The 25,761-nt window shown below is 40.0% G+C and overlaps 2 protein-coding genes across 2 annotated transcripts; both read right to left on the reverse strand.

Moving 5' to 3' along the window:
- Positions 1-1,491: 1,491 nt before the first annotated feature.
- tmem201 (transmembrane protein 201) lies at positions 1,492-12,460 on the reverse strand. The gene is made up of 11 exons (XM_070840251.1): positions 12,249-12,460; positions 11,529-11,649; positions 11,194-11,388; positions 10,913-11,092; positions 9,837-10,201; positions 9,548-9,748; positions 5,344-5,552; positions 4,716-4,778; positions 4,322-4,612; positions 3,948-4,076; positions 1,492-3,570 (listed from the first exon to the last, which is right to left on the reverse strand). Exons 1-11 carry the CDS (start codon positions 12,356-12,358, stop codon positions 3,473-3,475), a joined length of 1,962 nt encoding a protein of 653 aa, XP_070696352.1. The 5' UTR covers positions 12,359-12,460; the 3' UTR covers positions 1,492-3,472.
- A 1,769-nt stretch (positions 12,461-14,229) lies between these two features.
- foxl2l (forkhead box L2-like) lies at positions 14,230-15,244 on the reverse strand. Its single transcript, XM_070840103.1, has one exon. The coding sequence runs from the start codon at positions 15,242-15,244 to the stop codon at positions 14,483-14,485; it is 762 nt and encodes a 253-aa protein (XP_070696204.1). The 3' UTR covers positions 14,230-14,482.
- Positions 15,245-25,761: the final 10,517 nt, after the last annotated feature.

Consider the following 25,761-nt stretch of genomic DNA (forward strand, 5'->3'; position numbering starts at 1 on the left):
AAGATGGTGAAAACCGTAAACATTATACCTGGTAAACATCAGAATTTTAACACTTTAATTATGAACATGTACAGGAACATACAAGTTTAACTCAAAGCACCATTGTGACTAAGTACAGCCTCAGGGAGCTGCTAGCATGGCTTGTTTAAGGATTGTGGCACTGCTAATTATTGTTAAAACAGAGTAATACCACAGTAATACAACTGTTGACAAGAGAGAGAATACTGGAGGCTACAGTATTCAAAAAGTGTTTGAACAATGTTAAAATATTCAGAGAGCAAGTTTTAGTTTCACCAAACCTGGCTCTGAAGAAGGACGTTTCAAAATAAAATGTTATTCAGTCTTTTTCCAGATGCACACAGCTTTTCAAACAAGCAGAAGGGGAAGCAGAAAGAGTAACTGACAGCTAACCAACACAGGGAGCACGTAAAAACCACAAGAGCTCAGCTCAGGGCTCAGGCAAAGGAAATACTGACCTGTGCGGAGATAAGAGGGTAGCTATTTCACAATTCTGGACAAGAAAACCAAATTCAGAAAAAAACCTATTTCATGTATCAGGCCATTGACAAGAGTTTGAGTTCAGTTTAAGTGGTTTAGGTTGACTGATAGTCACGAACACGCTATTTAGAAAAGCAGAAGTTTCGACTGTCACATCAAAGTGTGATGACAGAAGAAAAAACAGAAAGCTTTTGATGTTTTAGTTCTCTACCAACTTTATTCATTAATCAGATTAAAATAATAGAATCTATCTATCTATATATATAGTGACTGGTTATTTTATGTCAATGTACCGTTCCATGATATACAACAGGCTGCAGGAATGTAAACTAAGTGGACTTAATGTGACTTAATGGGAAGATGAACAATTTACAAAATAGAAAAACTTTAAGGTAAAAAAAAGTAGTCATATGACCACTTCTATAACCTGCACAAGGAAGTTGCTGTTTAATAAAAACACTATTCATTTTATAGCAGCCAAATTCATCATAAAAAACAAAAAGTTTTAAAAATAAACCGACCTGTGTCGAGTTTGCAAAACTGTGACGATATATGTGAGTGCACCTCTACAGCCGTGTTTTTAAACCGCATTATTGTTAATTATCTAACTCCATACAGGCCTCTTTTCTGTGTCCTTGACTGCTTGGACAGTAATGCACTTCTGGTTGCTCGCGCATCCACCGTGTCAAAGTCGGTCTCACATTGCCATGGCAACAACTTCGATTCCTTCAAGGCTTTGATGTGAGCTCAATGATGAAAAGTTTCAGCTCATCAAGTCAGCCATCACACTGAAGTGCCCAACAAAGACACTAAATGAAAATCTTGAGAGGGAAAGGCTGCTTTGATCTGAGGCACAATGTGCTCTCAATGCCACAAGGGGGCGGATTTAGCAAAGCTGGCAGGGCATCGATCCAGGCAAACACTTTTAGAAAAATCTACAGATTTTTGTCCCAAATTAATTATGAAAAAAAACTTTTATTAAAAAAGTGTGAAACAAGCCAGTATTGTTAATCACAATCACACACACCAAACAGCTTTTGCAGACAAACATTTGCATTGGTGAACACAGTGGAACAATCCCTCAAACCATTAGTGAAAATATTAGAGAACATAAACTCATCTCACCTCTTGTCAAATTGACATACTCTTGATCTGAGAAAGAAATCCAGAGAAAGAAAATACACAATATGCTTTCATGACTTTTTAAATACAAATTAAAAAATCTTTAACATTCTGGGAAATTGAGCATGGCTGAAAGAACATTTACATGTCAACATGTACATGACCTTTCAATGACGAAATAAACATACGGCAGGTTACACATCCAGTACAAATGTCTGTATACAATACTGAATGATTACAATAGCGTTCAAAAATTATTATTCCTTATAAGATTGTCTAATGATAGTTCCTTTAACATTCATTAGACAATTCCCAGCCATTCAGATATCTTTCAGTAGCAAGTTTTTGTTTTCTCAGAGACTTAATTTATACATTAGTTTCATTAATTATTACTTTGGCTCAAAACAACAACTACCAACATTTGAAATGACCACAAATTAGAATTAAGCGTCTGAGAAGAAAAGTGTATTGTTATTCAGCTATGTGTAAAATAAACATCCAAATGCCTAACAACATACGAGTTTTGCATGAGAAGCAATACAAGCTAGCTGTAAACTCTTTATACACATCGTTAACATCTTCAAAATGTACAACTTTTTGTAAATCAAATGTTTAACATCCACACACACAATAATCAAACATCTGTGCTCTTCATCTCTAATAGAACACTTACAAACCGCAAATATTCAAAGTATAACGCAACCAAAACACGAAAGAACTGAAAACACAATTCAGAAAAACAAGTGCAAAATCATTCCAACTTAATATGTAGATGTTATAAATCCTGTATGAATTAGTTCACATTTCAGATAGGAGTAAAACTTCTACCTGAATTTCTGCCTTTATTATGCAAATGTCATGCAAATTAAGCAACATTTCTTTTTATGGACTATGTTTTTTTTTTGTTTTTTTTTTAATATTGCACATTAGGAGTTTTGCCCCCTACAAACTAACCCGTGAACATGATATCTATACGATATAACAGGAAAGTAAATGGTTTGGTAAAAGAACTATAACTGTAGTGAATGATTGTGACTAATGCATCACTTAGATATATGAATGATCACAATATTTAAAAGATTGACTGTAAACTGTTTAACAAAACAACGTAACAGGACTGTTTTGACACACCACCCCTCCCCTGCTGAATATACATAGAAAGACGACTGCAAACACCAGTGTTGTAAAATTATGACACTACAGAGAGAAAATCTGTACAAATTTCACAAATGCAAGTCTGTCGCTGCTTCATGTCGGCCAATTTATGGCGGTTGCACGGAGCTAGAAGTGTTATTCGGTTGGAGGAAGTAATGTACTCATCACGATCTGTAGAAGTAGATTAAGACATGACTGTCTGTGTCCAAGCAGCATCGACTGAAGAGTACATGTGTACGTGTTTATTGCACATCACACAGAATGGTTTTTAAAAAGCCATCACGCATCAGTGCAAGACTTGAGCCTTTTAAATGAGTTACACACACACACACACACACCTGTGCTCATGTCAGAGGAGCAGTGACAAACCAAAAGACAAAACAAGGCCAGATCACGAAAGCCAAACTATTTTTTACTAAGTCATTATTATTCACGAGTCACAAATTCAATGGCATAACTCTTGATTTCACCGTACAGTTTTATTGTAACTCCAACCAGACGGGAGGTGCGCTGTTCAAATTCTGTCCGCTGACATTTTCACCAACACCAGCAAACAATAAGTAAGTGCCACAAACAGAATGATGTTTTCTGGCATTGCTGAATGACCTCCAGGTCTTCAGACGGTACGGGGTCGAAAGGGGCCAGAGGCCGACTCGCTCCGTGCAGGTCACAAGAAAACAGCAGCAGATCCATCAGCTCATCTCCAGTTGTGGTACGTATAGAGGCAGGCGAAGAGCAGGTTGGCAGTCAGGCTCACTAATAAAAGCCCCGGCCAGATAAAATGCTTCATGAAACCTGGAGACGCCACACAGGAAGCCAGTTAATGTCATGAGAATCAGCATCATCATGATCATCAGTGTGGCATCAGTGTTGTGTAGGTTTTCCAGGGAGGGACTGTCTTTGCTCCCAGCTTGGACACAGGCGACAATTACAGTGATGATGCTTTCAATGAACATTTGAGCATGTGAGTACGAATTTAAGACAGACTTGAAAAATGTAGTTGAACCTATCCTTTAAAAACTATACATCTCTCTGTTTACGTTTGTATTTAAGAAGTCCCAGGACCAAGACGCTGCTCTGACATTCAGACAAGAGTGTGTCTTTAACTAAAATCAAACGGGATTTCTAACAGAGAATCCACATCCCTGCCATGTTTAAATCAGACTGCTTACTTTTGGGAGGTGGTGTGCTCTCCAGCCCCTGTGTCGTAGTGCCAACCAGGCATGTGGAGGACCCCGAGGAGCTGCCTCGCTTCTCGTCCTCCTCGATCACGGTGCCATCCCTTAACAAAGAACTCAAATCTGCAAAGCAATGAAACCAGGTAAACCATGAAGCGATAGATAAACCCATCTGGACACGAAGTTGCTGATGAATTTGAAACCATTTCTCTTATTAAAGCCACCCTGCCTCGGATGTGAGAATGTTTTACTTTGCCATCTTGTGGTGGTATCACAGATGACAGTGAGGGAGACGGAAATGTATGTTGCTGCGATCAACCTACGACGAACACTTTAGTATTAAATAGTTTAAGAGGAGCTGTATTTACCGTTTTGGCTTTGGAAGGGTGATACGTCCCGTGAAAAGCAGCCACTGTAGATGGAGGGGCTCTGCTCTACAAGGAAGTGTGAAGGAGACACGGGTGGGGACATGCGTGTGGGTTCTGGCTCTGTTGAGAAAAGACGGAGTTTCCGTCCGCTGATGTTGAGGCGAGCAGGGCTGATGAGAGGGCGCCGGAGCCTGGCGGAGCCTGAACTAGAAGTAACTGATCCAGCCACTGAAGGAGTTGGAGAGGGGCCGGGGGATGATGGGCGGCTCCCAGACTTCAGTGAGAAGTAATCTGTGTCGAAAAAGCAGCAAGAAAATGTCAGTCAAGTGCTTGGAAAGGGTTAGGATTTGTTTAAAATACTGGGTTTCAGATCACAAATCTCCAGTTTTATTACCTGAGGGCGGAGAGTCTTTGTACGTGGAGGCTGGTCTGCTTCCGCTAAACAAGTAACCTGAATCTGATAAGATAAATACAATATAACGTCACATCATTCAACCCAAAAACAATTCAGCTTTCCTTTAAGTCAGTCAGTTGGCCAGAAACAACTCCAAATAAAAGCTCATCTACACCTACTTAAATATAAAAGGCAACGTTATGCTTGCATGTGAGACCATAACAATCTGTTAGGTTTGTGATACAGTCATCACGTCAGGTTGTTTTTGAAAAACAGTGAATCTTAACCCGATTCCATGCCAAGCAGCAGAAACTGAAAGCAAAGGCACTGAATCTAATCAATTATAAGATCTTGTCTGTATGCAAGGCAGTACACTGCAAGAAGCAACTGAAGATCAAACATGTCTGAGCAGCTATGGGAAGCCACGTGAACTCAGTATTCTCACCGGGATGCCAAATGTTTAGACCAGCTACTTTGCGTCAATCATCTGTGAGCTTATGTAGATTTGCACCAAATCTAAAGTCATCTTTAGATTATGCCACAAGGCACAGAACTGTCTACCAGTATGAAAGGATACTGGAGATTTTTGTTTGTTGACTCAATTCAAAAAGAATACATTTAATGTTACCTGTCCTGGTGAGGGAGGGTATAGTGCCAAGGCAGAGGGCTCTGCTGAGGCGCCCAGGCAGAGAGGAAGGGGACGCCTTACGCTCGCGGGGACTCTGTTGCCGGTTGATGAGCTTGGAGAGGTTGGGGGGCGGGGTGGGGATGAAGGTGTCCGCCAGGTCAGGAGAGAGCAAAGGAGGCTGGCTGCTGAAGGGGGGGACTGCAAGGTACCTGCAACACAAGAGCATCGTAACGATCTACTACATGAAATCCAAATTCGTGACAAAACTGTCAAAAAGGTTTTAATACGAGACAAGCATAATAATGTACTTTTGTGCAAAAAAAAAAAAAAAAGATAAACAAATAAATATTGAAGCGGACTCCACAAAGTGCATTACAAATAGTGCTGCCAGTACACTTAATTTTATGAAATCTGTGATTGTGTATAAAGAAAGTAGTCTTCAAACGTGATTTCTGTTCCTCACCAATTTTCATTCTTGACATTAAAATATAAACTTTGAATGACACAAATATTTACAACTGAAATAAAAATCACATACTGTGTACCACACGACCGATACACATTTAATATGAGAACTGAATTAATGACGGCGACCACTGCAAGGCTGTCACTGAAATGCTGCTGCAGCTGTCAGACAACACGCAGCAGCTGAAAGGGCCTTTTGAACAAAAGCTCCAGGAGAAATGCTGCCCAGCAGAACAGCTCCACTCTCTCACAGTACCACAGCACACAGTCAGAGGCCAGCCCCATGCACTTTGTGTGTTAAAGTAGCTTCTATTCAGTGGCAATCAAGCTTTGTCTTTCTAGAGAAAAATAATCTCAGCAGTCCTGGCAAACATTAAATTGACATTTTACTTGAATTCCAATAATGCGTGATAAAGCTACTCTTTGGAAATGGAGAAAAACATGCACAAGTGGACAAGACGGTGTGTTTGTGCTGAAAACAAACAGAGAAGGCACATCCTTTCACCAGTCGTTTATTACATTCCTTGTACAGAAAGCATTCCTACAGAATCTTTAGATTGGAGTCTTACACTTAAAGCAAGACACTCGATTTCAGCATTTATGCACCCAAAACACAGAATGTTTCATTGGGTATGTTGCAAGAAACCTTTCAGCATGGACGAAGCACCATTTCTGAGGCTGCTTCAGAACACATGTACACATAGTAACAAATTTCATTAGCTTATTAATAGTAGCAAATTATTGCTTACATTGTGGGAAAAGTATCAAGATTTGGCTTAGGAATATTTCCTTTTTCAAAGTATTGAGTCTTTTAACGTTTCTGCAACACACATTAATAAAACATTTGGGTATTTCACAATCACATTTGTTAGCTACATACTGGAAATCTACAGTAACACAGTGCAGTAAAACATTAACATTCATGTCTCCACTAGTAAAAAAGGTAGTTCTATAGCATCTACTGTTAAAAACACCACAAAATATTTGCGGCAACTGTACTTGCATATGGCGGCTTAAATTCATGGCTAACATTTAAGTTTGAATGTAGTGCTTCTACAGCCAAATGACTGCTACAAATGAAGGTTAACAGTCACACAGTTTATCAAGTAGATACAGGAATTCTCCATAAAACCACACAGAAACAGCTGCATACTCAGGCTAGATATAATGCATATATCATAGCATAATAAACATGCACACGGGAGGTTTATAGCAGACAAACTTTTTTTCTTTTAAACTTTGGCAGAGATAATACATTTCGGGATGTAAAATATACTATTGTTGGAATATTTTCTTTCTTTAAAAAGTCACACAGCGAGGTGTGGACCACAAAATTAAAAACTTTGCACAACTCTTCTCCTGTCCACTGTGCTTTTTTCACCAAATGTTTTCAGCCATCTTAATAAAGCACAGTGTGCTAGAGAGGAGTTGTGCTTGCGCTTTAATTTTGATCAAATATTCCATAAAAAGTTTCAGATGCAGTTTGTTGCAAAGTTTATTAAAAACAAAAAAAGGGACTCCAATTACTGATGAAGCATGGTTAATAATATTGATTCATCACGCTATGGCAATAATTAGTGTCACAATATTTGCATTTGACTTCTTCAGAGGAAAAAAGTCAAATTACAGCCTAAAAAGTAGGAAAATTTCTCTGTATATGTACACAAAGTAGTAAAAATCAAAACTTTCCTCATAACCTACAAATGGCATCTGTAATGTTGGCAACACTTCTGTTGCAAAATTTCTAAATTTAAAGCTTTGAGACTACTGCACCAAAGGCGCTGGTTTGAGAACATAACTCAATCTACAAGACGGCACAAAACCCCACAGTTACAGTACTCCAACAACCAAACAATCTATAAACACTCTCTACAGTTATTAGTCTTTTCACAAAACTGTCATATAAATATCAGCCTTTACTCAGTACATTCCAAACAGAGAACAAAAAGTCGACGGAAATCAATTGGCAAGAGGTTAAATGTTAGGGCATGCAACTAGTACGTCCATCAGTGCTTTTAATACATCAGCATATTAGATTGCTGGAAAGGAAAGTTAAAGATCATTCATAGTAATAAACGGAAGCAATAGTTCATTAAAAAGCTAATATTTTAGCTGCAAATGCTTTTCAAATTAAACTGAACTATACTTGAAAGATTTCCTGCCACAGACTGTATTCAGTTGCAGAGTTGAGCACCTCATAATGCTTACGTGTTCAAACATCGATACAACAAAGCTGCCAGAAAATAATACTTAGACAAGATTACCACAAGCAAATGCCAGGACAAGCTAAGCACCGGCCAGGTAGTCACCTAGAAGCACCATCTGTAAGCACCAGCTATCGGCATAGCAGAGAGTAACAAATGCATAAAAACAAGTGCAGTATACAAAGTCAAGATGATTTGCAGGGATTATTAACTTAGAGCGAAGGTTGTGTCATTGCAAGGCAGTAAGAAACTGAAGCATAATCCAAATGGAAATCACTGGAACATGAAATCACAACAATATACAATAGGTTTCGAAAAAGGGCTACAGTTTCAACTACGGACCAAGATTCGAAGAATTTGTACATAGTGGCTGTCAGGATGAAAATACGTTAACAGCCACTTTACGACAAACACAGCAACCGATCAACTATGGAAAAACTGTGCAGCTCTGCAACTGTGCAACTGATGAGCTGCTTCAGCACCAATATTTTATTCCTACGTGGCTTCAGAGGACTCATGATAAACAATTTTTGGAAATGCTCATTATCACTCTGTTCAGAAATAGTAAATGATGTGAAGGAATGCAGGAGGGATGAGATTATTCAAAAAAAAAAAAAAAACTGACCTGCTGTGTCTGCACACATTAGTATTTCATGCAGTTACTACACCAGAGTCTTAATAAATAAATGAGTACATTCATAATGATTTTAAATGTGTAGAGTACATAGTTTACTACCAGCTCTGTGCTGTGAAATCCCACTATACTGGTTTAGAGAATATGACACTTTTATTGTATTTTTTTAAACTGAAGATTAGATGGTGAATTTATTGTAGTTAATAAGGCATTAGTAATGTAATTAGTCATAAATTAATAAATAGACATCAAGAGAAATTGTGGCAAAATTTCTCATAGAACAAATTCTGTAAAGTGTACTAGATAAATCTGCTTGAGAGCTGGTAAATAATAGACTATTAGTGTTGGTTGCTCTCATTGGAAACAGTCCAAAAATAAAAACTCCATCTGTGAGTCAGTGATAATTCTGTTACCAACCAGAGGGATTATGAATTGCAAGTTGTTCATACATCATCTTATTATCAACTGCAAAATCAAAGAATAATCATTTTAACTTTCAAAACTTTACACACATCAGACAATACAAAACGTGCACGTGTGCTTGAAGGTGAGGTTGTAATACGATTAAGTGAGCAGTTCTAGTCTTTTGTTTTCTAGCATGGGCCACACACATGCAATCCTTTGCTTTCAGTTTGCCATTCACATGTCATAACCTCACAGTCATTCACACACAGCGGTAGAAGAGGGCAGATGGGAGTAAGAAATGGGCAGTGAGATAAAAACAGCAGGTTCCCTTAATAATCTATTGAGGGACAAGAAAAAACACAAAAGGGAAATGGATAACACTTCCCTAACACTAGATTTAACTGTTTTGATCTGGTTCTAATGAACACAAACCTCTCGTGGAAGGAGAAAAATCCCATGTTTCAAACAAATTGAACATTACTGCTCAGATTCTGACCTTCGATATCTGGCTCTTCTTGGACCCAGTGGTTTGCGAGTTGCCACAGCAGCGGCAAAGCTGACTAGGCAACAGAGGGAGACGGTACTGAGCTTGGCCGTGTCTATCCAGCCCGAGGCACCAGTGAAGTAGCCCTCAGCAAGATACAGGCACAGGATGAAGAACCATAGGACTGAGGCCACAGCATCAATTCTCCTCAACCTGAAAAAGCAGCAACAGATGAGCGTGCACGGTTGGTTTGTCTGGGACGACTTTTGCAAAGGAAATTAAAAAGGCTGTGACAGCTTACCTCACAGGTCCTGCTAAGAAGATGGCAATGAGACATGTCAACAGGCCGAGAGAGACTACAGCCAGCTGGTTGTCCTTTCCTTGCTGCCACACCAGCTTGGCATTTTCTATGGCCTTGTCTGGAAGCAGCTCCAGAAGGCCCTGCCATACAGGCACAACTTCACTGCTTTCGGTGGTGGCGGAGGATTCATTAGAGGGGTTGGGCTTTGGAGGAATGACCCCACCACTTAATGTCTGTGGACCACTAGGCGCAACAGGCTGGTCGGGCAATTCATAGAAGGATGCAGCAACCAGGAAAGCACATATGAAGAAAGCGAGGGCCCGTAACAGTATGACCCCTATGGGAGAAGACGCAGAATAGGAGCTCTGTAGGAGAGAGAACATGTTTCCATTGTGAATCACATATACAAAATCAATTAGTTATGCAAAGACTTATGTCTTATTATGATAAGAACAGGCAACTATACACAATGGAGTAAGAAGCAGATTCATGTTTTCACTTTGGCCAAAGACTCCACCAGGAATGTGAAACCAAATTAATAATATGAGATAAGATGAAAGAAATTACAGTACTTCATTGTTGTGGCCTTAAAGCAATAGTCATTAAGATGAAAACATGTACAAGTTGTGGAAATATCATAATGAGCGTGTAAAAGTATAAATAAGTGGATGTTTCTTTTAAGCACAGGAACATATGATGCATTTTAAAGGAATCATTGCAAACAAGTATTGATTGACACTTGTTTTCTTATGTCTCAGGATGAACAAATCATTCTGAATGCATATGCGTTAACAGAACACCATAAAAAGTTCTGTTAAGTGGAAACTTCAGAAATACCAGAAAATAAATAAGTGCTTGATTAGGTCTGTCTGATGGAAATGTGTGTATTGTAATGTATGTACATTCCACCGAGCAACAGTGATGGAGTAATTATCTGGAAACGCTCAGCATGCCATGGTTACCCATCAAGCCTTAATGTGTTTCATATCTTCATATTCATATAAATGAATTCATTCATTTATCTACAAATGTTGCTCGTCTGGTTTATGCAGTTGGGGAATTTGGATTCCACTGACCTTTACAAAGCCCTTGTCTGACTCTCGGATGCGGCGAAGCTGATGGCTTAGGAGCACCGTTCGAAGTTGACGGTTCTGATACTTGATGTAATACTCCACTGCCGTCTGACACGGCCTGCATAACTTATAGGTCTGTTCCAGGTGGTGTTTGTAGGCTTCAATCTCTTCATCGTAGTTCTCCTACAAAAGAAGCCACAATAAGACATTTAGCGTTTGTAGTTGTGACTCGTGATAACAGTAACAATAGTGTCATCTTAAGCAGAAAAGAGCACAGCACATACATCATCCCTCGGGATAAATGAGGCCAACTGCTTGATCTTTACAGACTGGTTGTTGTTGCATTTCCTGCACAACAGCATCTGACAGTTGACCCACTGCAGTGTCTTGGGTATCTCAGACGAGGGAAGGCTACCAGATACCCCGTGGTTCAGATGCTCCATGTACTGAGCTGGGATGGGTTTGTTGTAATCCCCATTCTGAGAAACAGGTCAGATACAAAATAAGAATACAAGTACAAAGCAACACACAGCTTACAGCACTGGCAACAAGAAAAAAACTGTTTAAAAAGACATGTCTGGAAATTAGATTACAGGTGTTATGTACTTTTGAAACGTACCTCCTGGAAGCCATTGTACTGGTCACAGTTGGGACAGTCCCAGCAGTTCCTGTTCCCATATGGTACCACTGTGTTGTCATTACAGAACCAGCAGTTCACACTTGCATGGGTCGGCTTCTTTCTGTAAATAACAGGTGGAAGTTTTACATAACGCTCCATGACAGCGTTAGTCCACCCTGGGGATACATTTCTGAGGTACAAGTGTTTCTCACACTGCGATCCAGAGACCACAAGGTTCCTTGAAGGGGCTCTAGGACCTCCCTTAGAAATATATTAACAATGCACTGTTTGTCTGACATACTGCAGAAGTGGAGTACACGGTCTTAGACCATGTCTGTCTGGTTGGAGGTCCTGGACGTGCAAAAGTTTGAAATGCCCTGGTGATTTTTCGGTAATGCAAACACACAAAACAATCACGCTATTTTGAATTATGCACCCACTCGTTTTCAGAGAACATGCATGTATTCAATTCGTTAAATTCCCAATTCATCTTCCTATTAGTGTCACAAAACTGTGTAGCTTGAAGTTAGTTAGCGCCACAGCTAGCAAAGTTAGCACTCAAGCTAGCGAAGGTAAACAGAGCTCTCTGGGGAAGCAGGACGTGTATTTAGACATTATAGGCAACAATAGTGAACCACAACTGCAAACAGTCTGCTAAATTATACTAACAATAACGTGGATTTAGCTAAAATCATTCAACGAGCAAAACCTTGAAGTTACCTGGTGGCAATTTTGTATATCAGCGCTCCACCTGCGACAAACGCCGTAGCTCCGACTCCGCTGTACATTAACTCCGGATATTCAAACAGGAGCTGGTTAAACGCCTCCATTTCCTCTGGATTTACCGATTAACGAGCTAATAAAACATGAGAAACGTGGTGTTATAATCAGGTTACCGGCGGTGTCGCAAACACGGCGCGAGGGCGCACGCGGCAAACGGACCCCTTTTGTTCACGCCCATGAAACGGAAACGGAACGTGCGTAAACGGTCTGGACGCGTTCCAATATGCTTCATTCAATCTGTCTGGTCGATTAAACCATTCACTAAAATCACTTATTATCAAAATATCAAGTCATTCTAAGATTTATTATTTATTATTTGAGTGTTTTCAGTGTTATTCTTGATCAAAATATCAAATAAATATAAATCGTGCTTTGATTTGTTTCTAAGCAACACGTAGTGTCCTAGACGGGGAGTATGAAAGTGTTGGAATGTGGCAGAGGACAATTTATGTCCTTTTTATTACATCCCTGAAAATATGATTCTGCATATTATGATTATTTAATCATATATTATTTTAATCAGTCTATTTACACTTGTATGCTTTCAATAATGATCCTGTCACCTGCTACACCCAGTACTGTACTGTGAGTACTGTAGGACTACTGTATACATATTCGAGGTAGACTTACTTTACTCCAGTATTTCCATTTCATGCAACACTACTCCACGACACCCCAGAGACACTCCACCACATTTTTGGTGCCTTGTTAGATTTCAGGTCACCATATTTTTAATACCCTTCTTGTCCACTGGAAGTCCTGTATCTCCAAATTTGGTGATTTTATTTTTTTTCTGATACACTAAGGGTTAAGAGTTAAGGAAATTCTCCTGCTTCTTAGGATAAACTATTGTAAATTTATATAGGCTATTGTCACAAAGCTGGCAACAGGCTTCATTATATGTGGTTCTCACAACACAGTAATACTACAAATATACTTCTGATATGATGCACTGCTGTAGATGAACCCCAAAGTATATAAAGTAGTTCAAATCTGCACAACCTAAAACAACTACAAGAGTAAAATGCAACATCCACATTAATGCATCAGATGTATTCATCAAAAAAAACAACAAAAAAAAATAGTAAAACACCTGCAGCAACCGTTTTTCTGTAGTGCTTTTGATACTAGCTGATGATACACATTTTTACCAAAGTAAGGTTTTGAATGCAAGACTTTTGCTTGTACTGGAGTATTTTTACAGTGTGGTATTGGTACTTTTAGCTACTCAAGTGATGTAAACAGCCCGGGCCTACTTCTTCCACAATTTAAGAGACTAAAATTACTATCCTGCTCAGTTTTTCAGAATTGTGCTTCTAATTGTTTCAACAAAGATACACTATATGACAGTTCTGTGCCTCTGTTAACAGAGAATCATAACTGCAGCTCACAATAACAGGCCCACAGTACCTTTAAAGCTTTTCTTTATTACTACTGTTATTATAATGAATGAAAAAAATTAATAATTATTAATTTTGTTATTTCAACAAGGTCTGTCACAATAAATAGTAGATGAGTGAATCAATCAAGGAGAGTGTTTGATGCAAAAATAACATTTTATTTTAACAAACATGATGTATTTTACATCAAGTAAACATTCATCATCAAATAAGAAAACTGATCAGTGCTTCAGTGTCACTAACGGTTGCATAGCAGCTCAGACAATGGGATAAAGACAGAGGAAAATAAATAACAAAGTCACAAATGTAGCCTGGAGGCATATTCAATAATAATGATAATACCAATAACAATAATAGTAGTAGTAGTGGTAGAAATTAGAAAACAATGTAAAAAAAAAAAAAAAAAAGAAGGGAAAAAAACAAAGAAAAACAAAATACTCATAAGTTTTATTTGGCTGCAAAATGATTGTCCAACAAAGGAGGTCAAACTAAACCTCAAACTCAACTCATTGGTCTTCCAAAATGAGTAGTTCACTGACAGTAACTCCTTGAAACTGTAGCCTATAAAAAAGTTAACCAACTAAACCAACAGACTATTTAACAGTTAATTAATGGTCAGCAAATTAACAACTAATCAAACTACCAAACCACTGGCTTTACCTGACTCACAGCCGAACTGAAATGGTGAAACAGGTGAACTCTGAGTCTGGCTGGAGCAGCTCTAACCCCCCCACAGGCCAGATGGGTGAGGGAGCGGCGCCTCCGGCCGCCTCAGGAGGTGAACTGCTGGTAGCTGCAGGGCACCGACACTGTGCCTCCGTCGGGGCTCATCGGCTGGGTCACCCCGCCGTAGGGACACCCGTTGTGGGGGACCAGCACGGGCGGGTGACGGTGGTAGGCGCCGTACAGAGAGTGGTGGAAGTGCTGGGGCGGGCAGTAGGAGCTCACCGGGTCGCCGGGGGACACGCTGCGGGTGTGCGCACCGATGGGTGCTGTGTATCTGGTCGGCTGGGACGAGCCGGGCGGGCACAGACTCCAGGAGCTGCTCACGTAGGGCTGCAGGTACAGCGGCTCGGGATAGTCCACCGGTGTCCCGGCCAGGTAAGGCACGCTGGGGGGTCTGTAGGTTCTCCTCACCCTCCTCCGCCGGCGGTAGTTCCCCTTCTCAAACATGTCCTCAAATGCGGGGTCCAAGATCCAGTAGTTGCCCTTCCGGTCCCCTCCGCTCTCCCTGGGCACCTTGACGAAGCACTCGTTCAGAGACAAATTGTGTCGTATACTATTTTGCCATCCTTTTTTGTTCTTTTCATAGTAGGGGAAGTTGGAGATGATGTAGTCGTAAATTCCGCCCAGGGTTTGCCTCTTGTGGTGGCTGTCTTTGATGGCCATGGCGATGAGAGCCACGTATGAATACGGCGGCTTCTCCTGCTGGTTGGTCTCCTCCGCACCTTGGGGCTCAGGAAGGGGCGAAGTTGAGCTGAAGTCCAGGAGCTGCTCTCCCCGGTCGGCGGGGGATCTCTCCTCTGCATCCATGGCTCAGGTATCCGCCTGTTGCGTCCTGCTGCGACTGAAAAGGGCTGCAAACTGCCGCTAAGCAAGGCAGCGGTGTGTCCGCAGGTGCACACACACAAACTACACGCACATACACACACACACCACACACCACACACACACACACTCCTCCCACAGGTAGACTGATCGCAGCAGTTATCGACCTCTTTCATCTCGCCCGGTTTCTCACAGTTGATGCCACTGCAGGGGACTTCTGTGCAGCTGCTCAGGTTGACAGAAGGGTCACAGGACTGTGTTTTAACAGGAATCAAAATATTCCCACTTTGGAGCCAGACATCAAAGACTTAAGTGCCCTTTCTTTAAGATACATTGTGTGTAATGTTCAGCGCTGTGTATACATTTCTATTAGTCATTTGCAACAGATGAACACATTGCAGTCTTTTGACCAGTACAAAGCATTTTAGGCGTGTGTTTATGACATCTATGTTCAATTTAATGTGTAATAATGCCATTAACAAATTATTTCACTTTTATAAAGCTGAATTGCTACCAACAAATGCATATCTAATATGGAAGAATAGATTTGATCCTCGGAGAGCAAACAAACCCTGAAGGTTTTATCTATCACAAGCCCACAAAGCCACGCTCTTCAGCCTGCTATTGCACGAGTCTTCATGGAGTTTAATCACTTTACTTTACAGGTTCAGAAGCGTTTGATAACATAAAACTTGTGTATTAGGGTGTGCTGCTCCACGTTAAAGGTCAGTCCACCTTAAGTGAGCCTGATCCGGTTCAAGTTGGCACCAGGTGTGGCTCATTTATTGAGACACTCTGGTCTGAGGTGTTTGTTTTGGGCTGAATTTGTTTCTATCCATTGGGATCCTGTATGCGGCTCAGAGAGGTGACTGACTGGTTTAATGTTAAAGGCCAGATTTTCCCTTCTGGAGAATAAAGAAATGAATGTCTGTTGTGCTCTAAGTGGGAGTTTATTTAACCCAGTTTGTTTCTGATAAGGTGAACCCTATAAAACCCCAATTTTAATATCCACTTGGTGGTTTTATTCATTAAGTGATTGTTTTTGTCACTGCAATTTTACCAAGGCTGTCCTTCTGAGGTTTTCTTAGTAGAAATGAATGTGTGTACTTCCCATCTGCCCACCTTAATGCTTCTCTCTGTCCTCTTTCTCAGAACTTGAACCAGGAAACTTTTTGTTATTTATTTAGCAGCAGGTTTTCCCTCTGAATCTTCATGGCTTAGTAGCAGCTTGGCAATACAGTTAATGTTTCGTAATTTTGGCATTTGCTCCTTTTTAAATGTTTGAGTTTTATTGGTATATTTAATACAATATAAATTGTTCTTAACCTTGGAACCTTGTCTCTGCTATCTCCTTCATGTTTCATGGGTTAAAATGACTATCTGACATGGTTAAACCCTCATTCCCTGGTTACACGCACAAATACTCACAGATGATTAAATTTACAAAAGCTGTCTTATATTTTGGCTTGTGTGTGCATGTATTAAGATGATAAATCAATATGGATGCACATAGACACCCAAGTGCATTGATTTGCACCATCAAACACACTTTAAAAAAATACAGATTTACATTGTATCAGCATGTCATGTGGGTATTTCCAGTACTTGGTATGCTACAGGGTAGAGAAGTACTGAGGCTTGAAGGTATCGGCGCCCAGCATACCACCCACATACAGTGAGGCATGAACAGCCGGCCTGTCTGTCCGCTGAAGATGACAGATAAAGATCACCTGCTCTCACCAGACAGTCTGTCTCCCCTGAACTGATAGGGAAACACAGATCTGAAAAAGTGAGCAACTCGTGGAAAAGCAACTTTGGCAATGATCAGAGGGTATTTTGTGCGTTGTTATCACTGTATGAGTACTAATTGGAGTTACTGAGTACATTTCTTAAACAATGCATAAGTATAACTGTAAACTCGTGGTTTCCATGACATGAAACCTCTCATATTGGCATGTCAAACAAATGCATCAAAATGATACACAAAACATCTGGAGTTTGGTTTAATGGTGTAGTCATAAAAAAATGTCAATATTTCACTCAACAGCTGCCTCCTGCTAATTACATTCGTATACCCATATTGCTTAACGTCTTCCCAATTAATTTGTGGTAGACAAGGTTGCACTCAACAGAGGAGAAGATTGATACAGCTACTGTGAAGTGCTAAAACTATATACAAGGCTGTCAAACACGTTGGTAACAAATCTACACTTAGTTTTTATGTGATGTATAAAGATGTTTTCGGTAAAAGAACTACAGGCAAGGGAAGTTTTAGGCCACCTTGTAGCATAGCATATCTTATCTTGTGCATGTAATCTAAGTATGGAAATAGTACAGCCTCTTGGAGGATGTTCTGATGTTCAGGCCCTTTTCCTTGAGAAAATGTCCAGGGAGAGTCAAGGAATTACTTTTCCTGACCTTGGAGCAAATTATCGTCACACACCAGACAGGAATGAATCCTGATAGACTCATATGTCTCATCCGCTCCTATGAGCCTCCCTCTCTGATTTCTCAGCTTTTTGAATAACTAATAAAAATGACAAAATGAAACTGGACTGCCCACTGTCCCTTTTCACACAGAGAAAGATAGATTTACTTCTTGATGTCATATCAGCGAAGCGAGGCGCCTCGCTAAACACAATCTGTGTAGTTTAAGCTATCTGAGACTAAAGAAGAATGCAGCAAAATTGCCAAAAACAACGATCATGATTCAGACGACAGAAAAAAATGAGGAGTTAGAGAGAAAAAATGGTTTAAAGGATGTATTCATGAGCTATAGCTTTGTTTTCAAGTGACTGACAGCCTTCACACCTTCACAGATTTACCTGAGGTGACAAGAAAATGTCACGCGTGTTATGTGTTGAAAACATAAAGATATTTTTCAATACACTGAGAATATCTTATCAATCCTATACAGCTTTCTCTATCTGTCTCTGTCTCTCTCTCCATCCCCACACAAATTTATACCCTCATAGCATATCTTTAAAATTATGATTATTTGTTCCAAGGATAAGTTTGTCCTTGATGTTCTCTGGATATTACTTTCAAATTGAGACAGTAAACTGGTGCTGTTGCCTGGGAGGATGGAAAACCTGGGAAAGATAACAACAATATCAATGAAATATCACCCCCTCGTATTGGCTCCAAGTCGCTTTACTTTTAGTTCAGGTGCTTCTCTATTCATGTTCATTTCTGGCACAATCATACACTAAACAAAACAGTGATTTAAAAAAATGCAAATGTTAGTAACTGGTCAGGTACTGATTAGCTGTATGCAAAGCAAGAACTTGACAAAGGTGATTTAATTGTGCAGCTGTATATGGGGGACTGCGTTATGTGATATTGTACTGCAAAATACAGTATATCTATTGTTGTGTTATTGTGTGTTAGCACAGTCATTGCCACTGTTGCTCAATATAATATCTGATGCTTGCTCATGTGGGAATTCTTGAATCCTTGACTTTTGAATTCCTGAGTCATTGGGTCTCTCTCTCTCTTAATTAAAAGAGTTTGGTCTAGACCTGCTCTTTATGTAAAGCGTCTTCAGATAACGCTGTTGTGAACTGGCGCTATATGAATAAAGATTGGTTGATTGATTGATTGATCATATCAAGATGTCATTATTGAAACAATCTGTAAGAGTAATGCCCTATTTTAAGTCATAACAGTCTTTAATGTAATGACTTTCCAATGAATTATGAATGTAAATTTATAGTTAACAGAGTAATAATCCCATCACTGACACGACACGTTGTTGGTATAACTTTAGTTCCTGTCAATCTGATGAGAATCATTCTGTTATTATTACACTGACAGGAGAGTTGAGAGATTTTTATAAATAATTCATTACAACTATGACTTCATTACAGCTACCATGATGAGAATGTTAACTATATTATGCTGTAAGAGAATTAGCTGAATATGTTTGAGATCAGTGTACTCTAATTATATTTAAAACGTCCTGATTATGTCCTGAAACCTAATAAATAGAGAATATCTTAAAATAAGCAGCTGAACTGGGATGTTACAATGAAGATAATAAATAACTTATGTCAGGCAAGTGGCAAATGTATTACTTTATCCTGATTATTATGATTAGATGCAGGTGAATGGTAACACATTTATTTTGCGTGATGAGATATTTTTGATTTCTTGTCTGTTAGAAAGAAAGAAACATATTTTCTATTGTTTCCTTGCAGAGATGGAAAGTAACGTGAAAAGTATGTTTACTTAAGTACAATTTGTATGTACCAGTACTTTACTTGAACCCATTCATTTTGTGACGCTCTCTGCTCTGCTACCTTTCAGAGGGGAAGTAACCAACAACACCACTCAAACCAACAGTGTAATGACACTTCTATTTTAATGCATCACTACTTTCACAATGAGAGAGGGGCCATTTATTTGAAATTATGCTTTTAATTCTTTATTCTAGAGTTCAATTTGTTACTAATGTGCTATCAATAAAGTCAGTACATTTTAAAATAATAATAATATTAATTATATTACATTTTGTTTATACAGCACTTTCAATACAAGGTTACAAAGTGCTTTAAGTGATTTCACTTGTAATGTTGTAGTTTTACATGTGAGAATATTTTCAGAGTACTTCTTCCTGCACAGGTTTTTGGCAAGTTACCAGCAGTCAGGACGAGCACTTGACTTTAAACTTGCTACAATCAGGAACTTCCACACAGTCATACCACAAATACCTGTTATGCACAGATGGTGACTACACAGCTGCACTAGCCCAGAACACCAACGCGTCCTAACAGATCAGGTGGCTCAACACTTTAACTTCTCTTCTCCCTGCATGCTGACATGGGTGGAAATGTTGATGAATGTGTGTGTGTTTGTGCTACAAGGCTGCAAATGGACTCATCCTGTTGAGGCTGAGGCAACAGATGCTACTGATGTTTGTAGGCGAGATGAGTGACATCCAGCTGCAAACATTTTCTCAGTTCCTGGCTTTAAAATTTTTCTCCTATGGCCTCATAAGAATCTCGCTGCACAGACTGGATAGATTATCATCCCGGTGCTTAAAATTCAAGATGTTTATTACTCATGACCATTTACAGACTTTTACAGTAAGGGTAACAAACCCTTTCATTGCATTTTCTTATCAGTTAAACCTTTCACTGCAGACATTCTGACAACCGAAGCACAGGTGTTACTAATAACATTCACGACAGCTCTGTGGTATTCAGGTGTCAACCACGGCAGGTTGACAGCGAGTCCGCATGCACAATAGCAGGATGTTGACACTAAGGCAACTAGATATAATGGACGGTCATTGATCATTGATTTTATCATTTACAGCTGTTGTTTTTTTTTAACTGCAATATGTCTTCTGTAGAAATACTGTATGTATCTCACATCCTCTCAGAATTGCATTTTGTTTTTAATAAGGCTCTTTCAGTGGCTTTTAAAATGTGTCATCAGGGACTGATTAAATACTGTGCGTGCTGCACAGGAATAATAAACCTGTGTAGTTTATGCAGGTATACAACCTGACTCACCAGGGGCAGCTGCAAAGCTGTGATCTGTGATAAAAGGAAATGACAGCATGTGTTGTGGCTTCTATCTAAATACAAGTGCGTGTGACGGACCACAGTCGAGTCCTTTACTTACAGTAGTCATTTCAGGCACCACTCCCAGACCACCCTAATCCATGGATTACAGGAGACCTGACTCGTCTCTGTTAGTGACAGACCAAACAACACGTTTGATCTGATGTGACGGGCACTCAGACGGACAAAAAGTCAACGTCACAGTACAATGTTCTGAGCGAACAACACGAATGAACATCTCAGTTTAGAGAATGTGTGTTGTGTGTGGACATTTCATGTGTGATCACCTCTGTCACCACGCTTGCTGGTTGAATTCCCGTGCTAGGTGCGGCTCTCTCTCAGGTGATGAGATACTTGAGTTCCCAGTTAAGTTCACAACACCACTGAGCCGTGCTGCCTCCGACAATGCATCCCTTTGTAGGGTTGTGCATGACAGTCTGGCTCTGCAGCCCACATCTCCAGTAAACCACTCCCTTCTCAAACCTCCACTTCTCTCTCGTTTGCATTGACATAAACTGATGTTATCATACTAACAGTGCTAGAAGATGATTATTGATGGTGTGTATGATTGTGTGTCTCAGTCTTGCAGTAAAAATAACACTGTTGCTCTCTACCTGCCAATGATCAAAATACAATCTCTGCCAAAATAAAGAAAACAAGTTATCATCAGTGATAGGTTGCATGATTCTTTGTTACTGGAATGATGATCATCATCCACACAGAGGTTAAAAAGCTCAGTGAATCATTTCATAGCCTCATAACGACACAGTGTTTTAACACCTAGTGTATTTAAATATGCAGTTTTTGCACATTTTAATGACTTTGCTGTTGTTCTCATCCAACGACTTCTCAACATCTTATTGAAAAATTACTGGACAGGGTCAAACTGACAAGCTTCCTGTTTGACTTGTTTCCTCACCTGTTTCTACATAAGTGACCTTCATTTGAAGCAGTTATGCAAAGTTATGCTACAGTACACTCTTGCCGGTTTCCACATAATAGGAAAAGCTGATCTCAGATAGCAGTGCGGTTTATGACATCTCACTGACAAATGATTTCTATCTAACTCACCTGAGCCTCTTCCAGTTGGCATGAGCTATGTGACTGAGGTCAGATCACATTTATATGATAAGGACCCTGCCAAATACCAGCCTTGGCTGAATAATCACTATGCAGGTTTGTACATGAGAATATTTTTTTGCAACCTTTTCAGCTCCTTTGTGCTCTACCTTACTTTTATCGGGCAATACTTTATGCAGATTGCTTTTGTTAAAAGGAAGTGACAGAAATGGAAAGAGTACTAGAGTGTTGTATTCTAGTAAAAGTGCTGTTACTTTGATACCATTTTTGAAAACTTGTGCAAAACTGTACGTAGATAAAAGTAAAAGTAGCCAAAGTTAGTTCAAATATAATCTGAATAAGCATTACATTACATTTACTACTTTACCTTTTTATGTACCTTTGATGTATTATCATACACCTTTGGGAGGTGTATGATAATACATCATCCACCCATCCTTGGGTGGGGGTCACTAATTAACTAATTAACTTGTGATACGTCATGCTACTGTTAAATTAATTAATCAATTCAATGAATTTCAGCAACAAAATAAATAACATTAAATGTCAACATATACAATTATTGAACAACATCACATCATTAAAAAAAGTCCACATCATATGATTCTCTTTTGAAAATCAACCATTTTAACAGCAGAATATATCATCACCAAGACAACCACCTCAGTCATGTATTAACAATATAAACTCCACAGCGGCTGCAGCCAGAAACACACACCACATTACAGCAAAGAGCTGCACAGCTTCTACACAGTGAGGAGCGTGGGCACAATGCTACATTGCTACGCAACGCGGTGGTTGTTGGTGTACATCCAACACTGTGAGTGTGGTTTTACCTGCCTGACTGGCAATTTGTGTGTCTGTACCGCAACAATCAACAATCTGCTCTAGGTTCAACCTCTGTGCTTGTTTATTCTCAAAGACTAATGTAACCAGTCCACTCAGCCCCTCTGTCCCACTATAACCAGTCCACTCGGTCTCTCTGTCCCACTATAACCAGTCCACTCAGCCCCTCTGTCCCACTATAACCAGTCCACTCGGCCTCTCTGTCCCACTATAACCAGTCCACTCGGCCCCTCTGTCCCACTATAACCAGTCCACTCGGCCCCTCTGTCCCACTATAACCAGTCCACTGAGTCTCTCTGTCCCACTATAACCAGTCCACTGAGTCTCTCTGTCCCACTATAACCAGTCCACTGAGTCTCTCTGTCCCACAGCACTCCTCAAACACTTTAAGCTGTCATAAAGTGACAGAAAATGTCACAAACAGCAGAAAGGCCTCACGCAGCTGAAGGTAAAAGTCTCTAAGTGAACGTAGAAATCAGGCCTGGAACATCCACCGTGAGCTGATCAGCAGGTAGCATTTAGCCAGACCAGCATGCACCTGTTGGTCAAGTTGTGGTAACCTCTGGGGTGTTTTGTGTAGTGACATGCTCGCCAGGTGGTGCATTAAATCAACAATTAATTAAGGTACATGTAACCTCTTCTTAAACCAAGCCAAGGTACAATAATGCCAATTAAACCCAACCTTCATTTTTATATTCTGCATTGTCATTATTCACAAACTGCCAGCCCCGGCCTGGTGTGACCCCCCCGACACTGGGCCAGTGAAGGTACGCAGTCGACAGAGTGACCCCTCTAACCCCTTTGAGGCTGCAGACACACTACCAGCTTTTAATTCCTCTGCAGCTGATCATTTGGCATCTTTCTTCCGCCCTATCACACAGTTCATCTTTTTCCATAAGGTTTTGTTTTCACTCTGTAATGGATGTGATCTAAAATGCAGTGAAGTACAATATCTGAGATAAAAATGCACAAGTACAAGAAAAATATGCCTGCTAATGTTTAACAATATTCAGGAAAGTACAAGTACACAAAGAAGTGACTTTGTTATAGTAATGAGAATAAATGTAATTTGTTACTTCCACCCCCAGTAATATAATATCTCCTCTTTGGTTCAGTTCCCCAGTGGGTAAAGCCTCTAGTATTCAAAGAGAGATATGCTGTCTGTACAGTTTCCAAAAGATTAATCGATGCAAAGCAGGCAGGCATAAATTGAGACAATTGAGATTACATGATAGAAGATACCATCCATTACCCCAAACAACGTCTGTAGCCCATGCAGGATGTGTGCTTTCCATTTGCAATATCTTTTTCAAAAAGAGGAAAAATGATCACAGTCCATTCTAAACTCTGCTGGGTTTGGATGTGTTCCCTGTCCTTATGTCTTTGCTTCCAGCGTGCAGTCAGTGATTGTCCATCCATTGCTCTTGTATGCCATCTGGTGGAGGTGAATAGGAAGCACAAGTAGAATTCAGTTGAAGCAGATCAATGGACTGTGGATCTCTGTGTCATGGATGAAATGCTGGGGTGGAGGCTCAGTAAAGGCCACAGTCTTAACACCCCTCTACTTCAAGCATATTATTCCTACATTTGATGAATGACAATAAATTACATAAAATAAAGTTCATTCATTGTTATAAACAAGCCTCAAAAAATTATATTATCAATATGTTTATCAATAAGAACTTCTTTTGCAGAGTCACATGCAAATATATAAACATTATGCAAGTAAATTCAAGTTGTAACATGTAGGCCCACAGGGAGTAATTTCCTGCTTCAGCTGTAACTATAATTTGGCAGCAGAGGGCAGCAGACTGATAATCTTCAAGGTTGCTGAATGAATCCATGAATCTTCTCAATTTTTGTAGAACATTGAATGTGAATATATTTTGACACTACCATGCATTTTCGTACATTTGACGTATAGTCCTGTTGTGTAATGCATAAAGTTTGTTCCCAACCACACTGCATACTAAAATAAACTAACTATCATAATGCATTTTGTGTATTTGTTTTATAATGTGAGTACCTCACCAGTGAATGCAGCACAACAGACATCGTAAGGCAGATTTTTATGTTTTACTTTATGCAGAAAACGTATGCCGTCTTAACCCAATGCCATGACCCCAGAATTCAAAAACAAGGACTGAAGATGTAGGCTGGATGATCCTTTATGTGCTGATGCACTGTGGGGTGTAACCCATGAATTAAAAGATCATCAAAACACAGGGGCCTTTTTTAACCGAAGCAAAAGCAGGGAGAATGTTTTGCCCATTACATGGATTCAGCCCTGAAAAAACATCACTGCCTGAAAAATGTTTTGTGTTTGTGCCCCTGGGGTGACTTCATAGTTGCAATGCTCCCTGACTTGGCGAGAAGGATGGTAAACAACATCCAGTGTTGGACCTGGTGACCCCTCAGTTTCGTCATTCCGACACGTCCCGTTCCAGATAACTTTGAAGTCAAAGACAAAAAGAGGAAAATGTATCCCCGGGGTCTTTGGAATTCATGTGAGGAACCACAAAAACAACACTTCATCAGGGGCACCCTTCAGAATGGTGATCAGCAATATATGGGGGAATTCAAATGAGAAGCATTGTGTGAGGGAAAAGCCAAAGAGATTTGTCTCGTCCCTGGCCCCTTCCTCCTTTTTACCGTCCCCTCATGAGTGACTTTGATGTGGACAAGATGATTGAAAAACAAAGCGGTGTGGCTCGATTTAATTCCAGTGGAGAATAGGTTAGTGGGATGAGTGGGTGGGAAGGGGAAGCGAGGGGGAGAATGCAGTCTCATAAGAGAGACACAAGAAAATCACATTTCAGCCAGTGTATCAATCTGCCAAGGAAAGGAGGGGAGGGTAGAGGAAAGAGGGAGGGTGAGGAGGAGATACAGAGCAGGGTAAAGTGAGTGGGGTGTGAGAAAAGGAGCTCCAGTTGATCGCTCTTTAGAAAAGGCCCCCCACTCTCCTGCTGGGTCCTGCTCAGCTCTTGTCCTCCCGGTACAATGCTA

Source organism: Pempheris klunzingeri, chromosome 11 (assembly GCF_042242105.1).
Source record: "Pempheris klunzingeri isolate RE-2024b chromosome 11, fPemKlu1.hap1, whole genome shotgun sequence".
Classification (NCBI taxonomy): Eukaryota; Metazoa; Chordata; class Actinopteri; order Acropomatiformes; family Pempheridae; genus Pempheris; species Pempheris klunzingeri.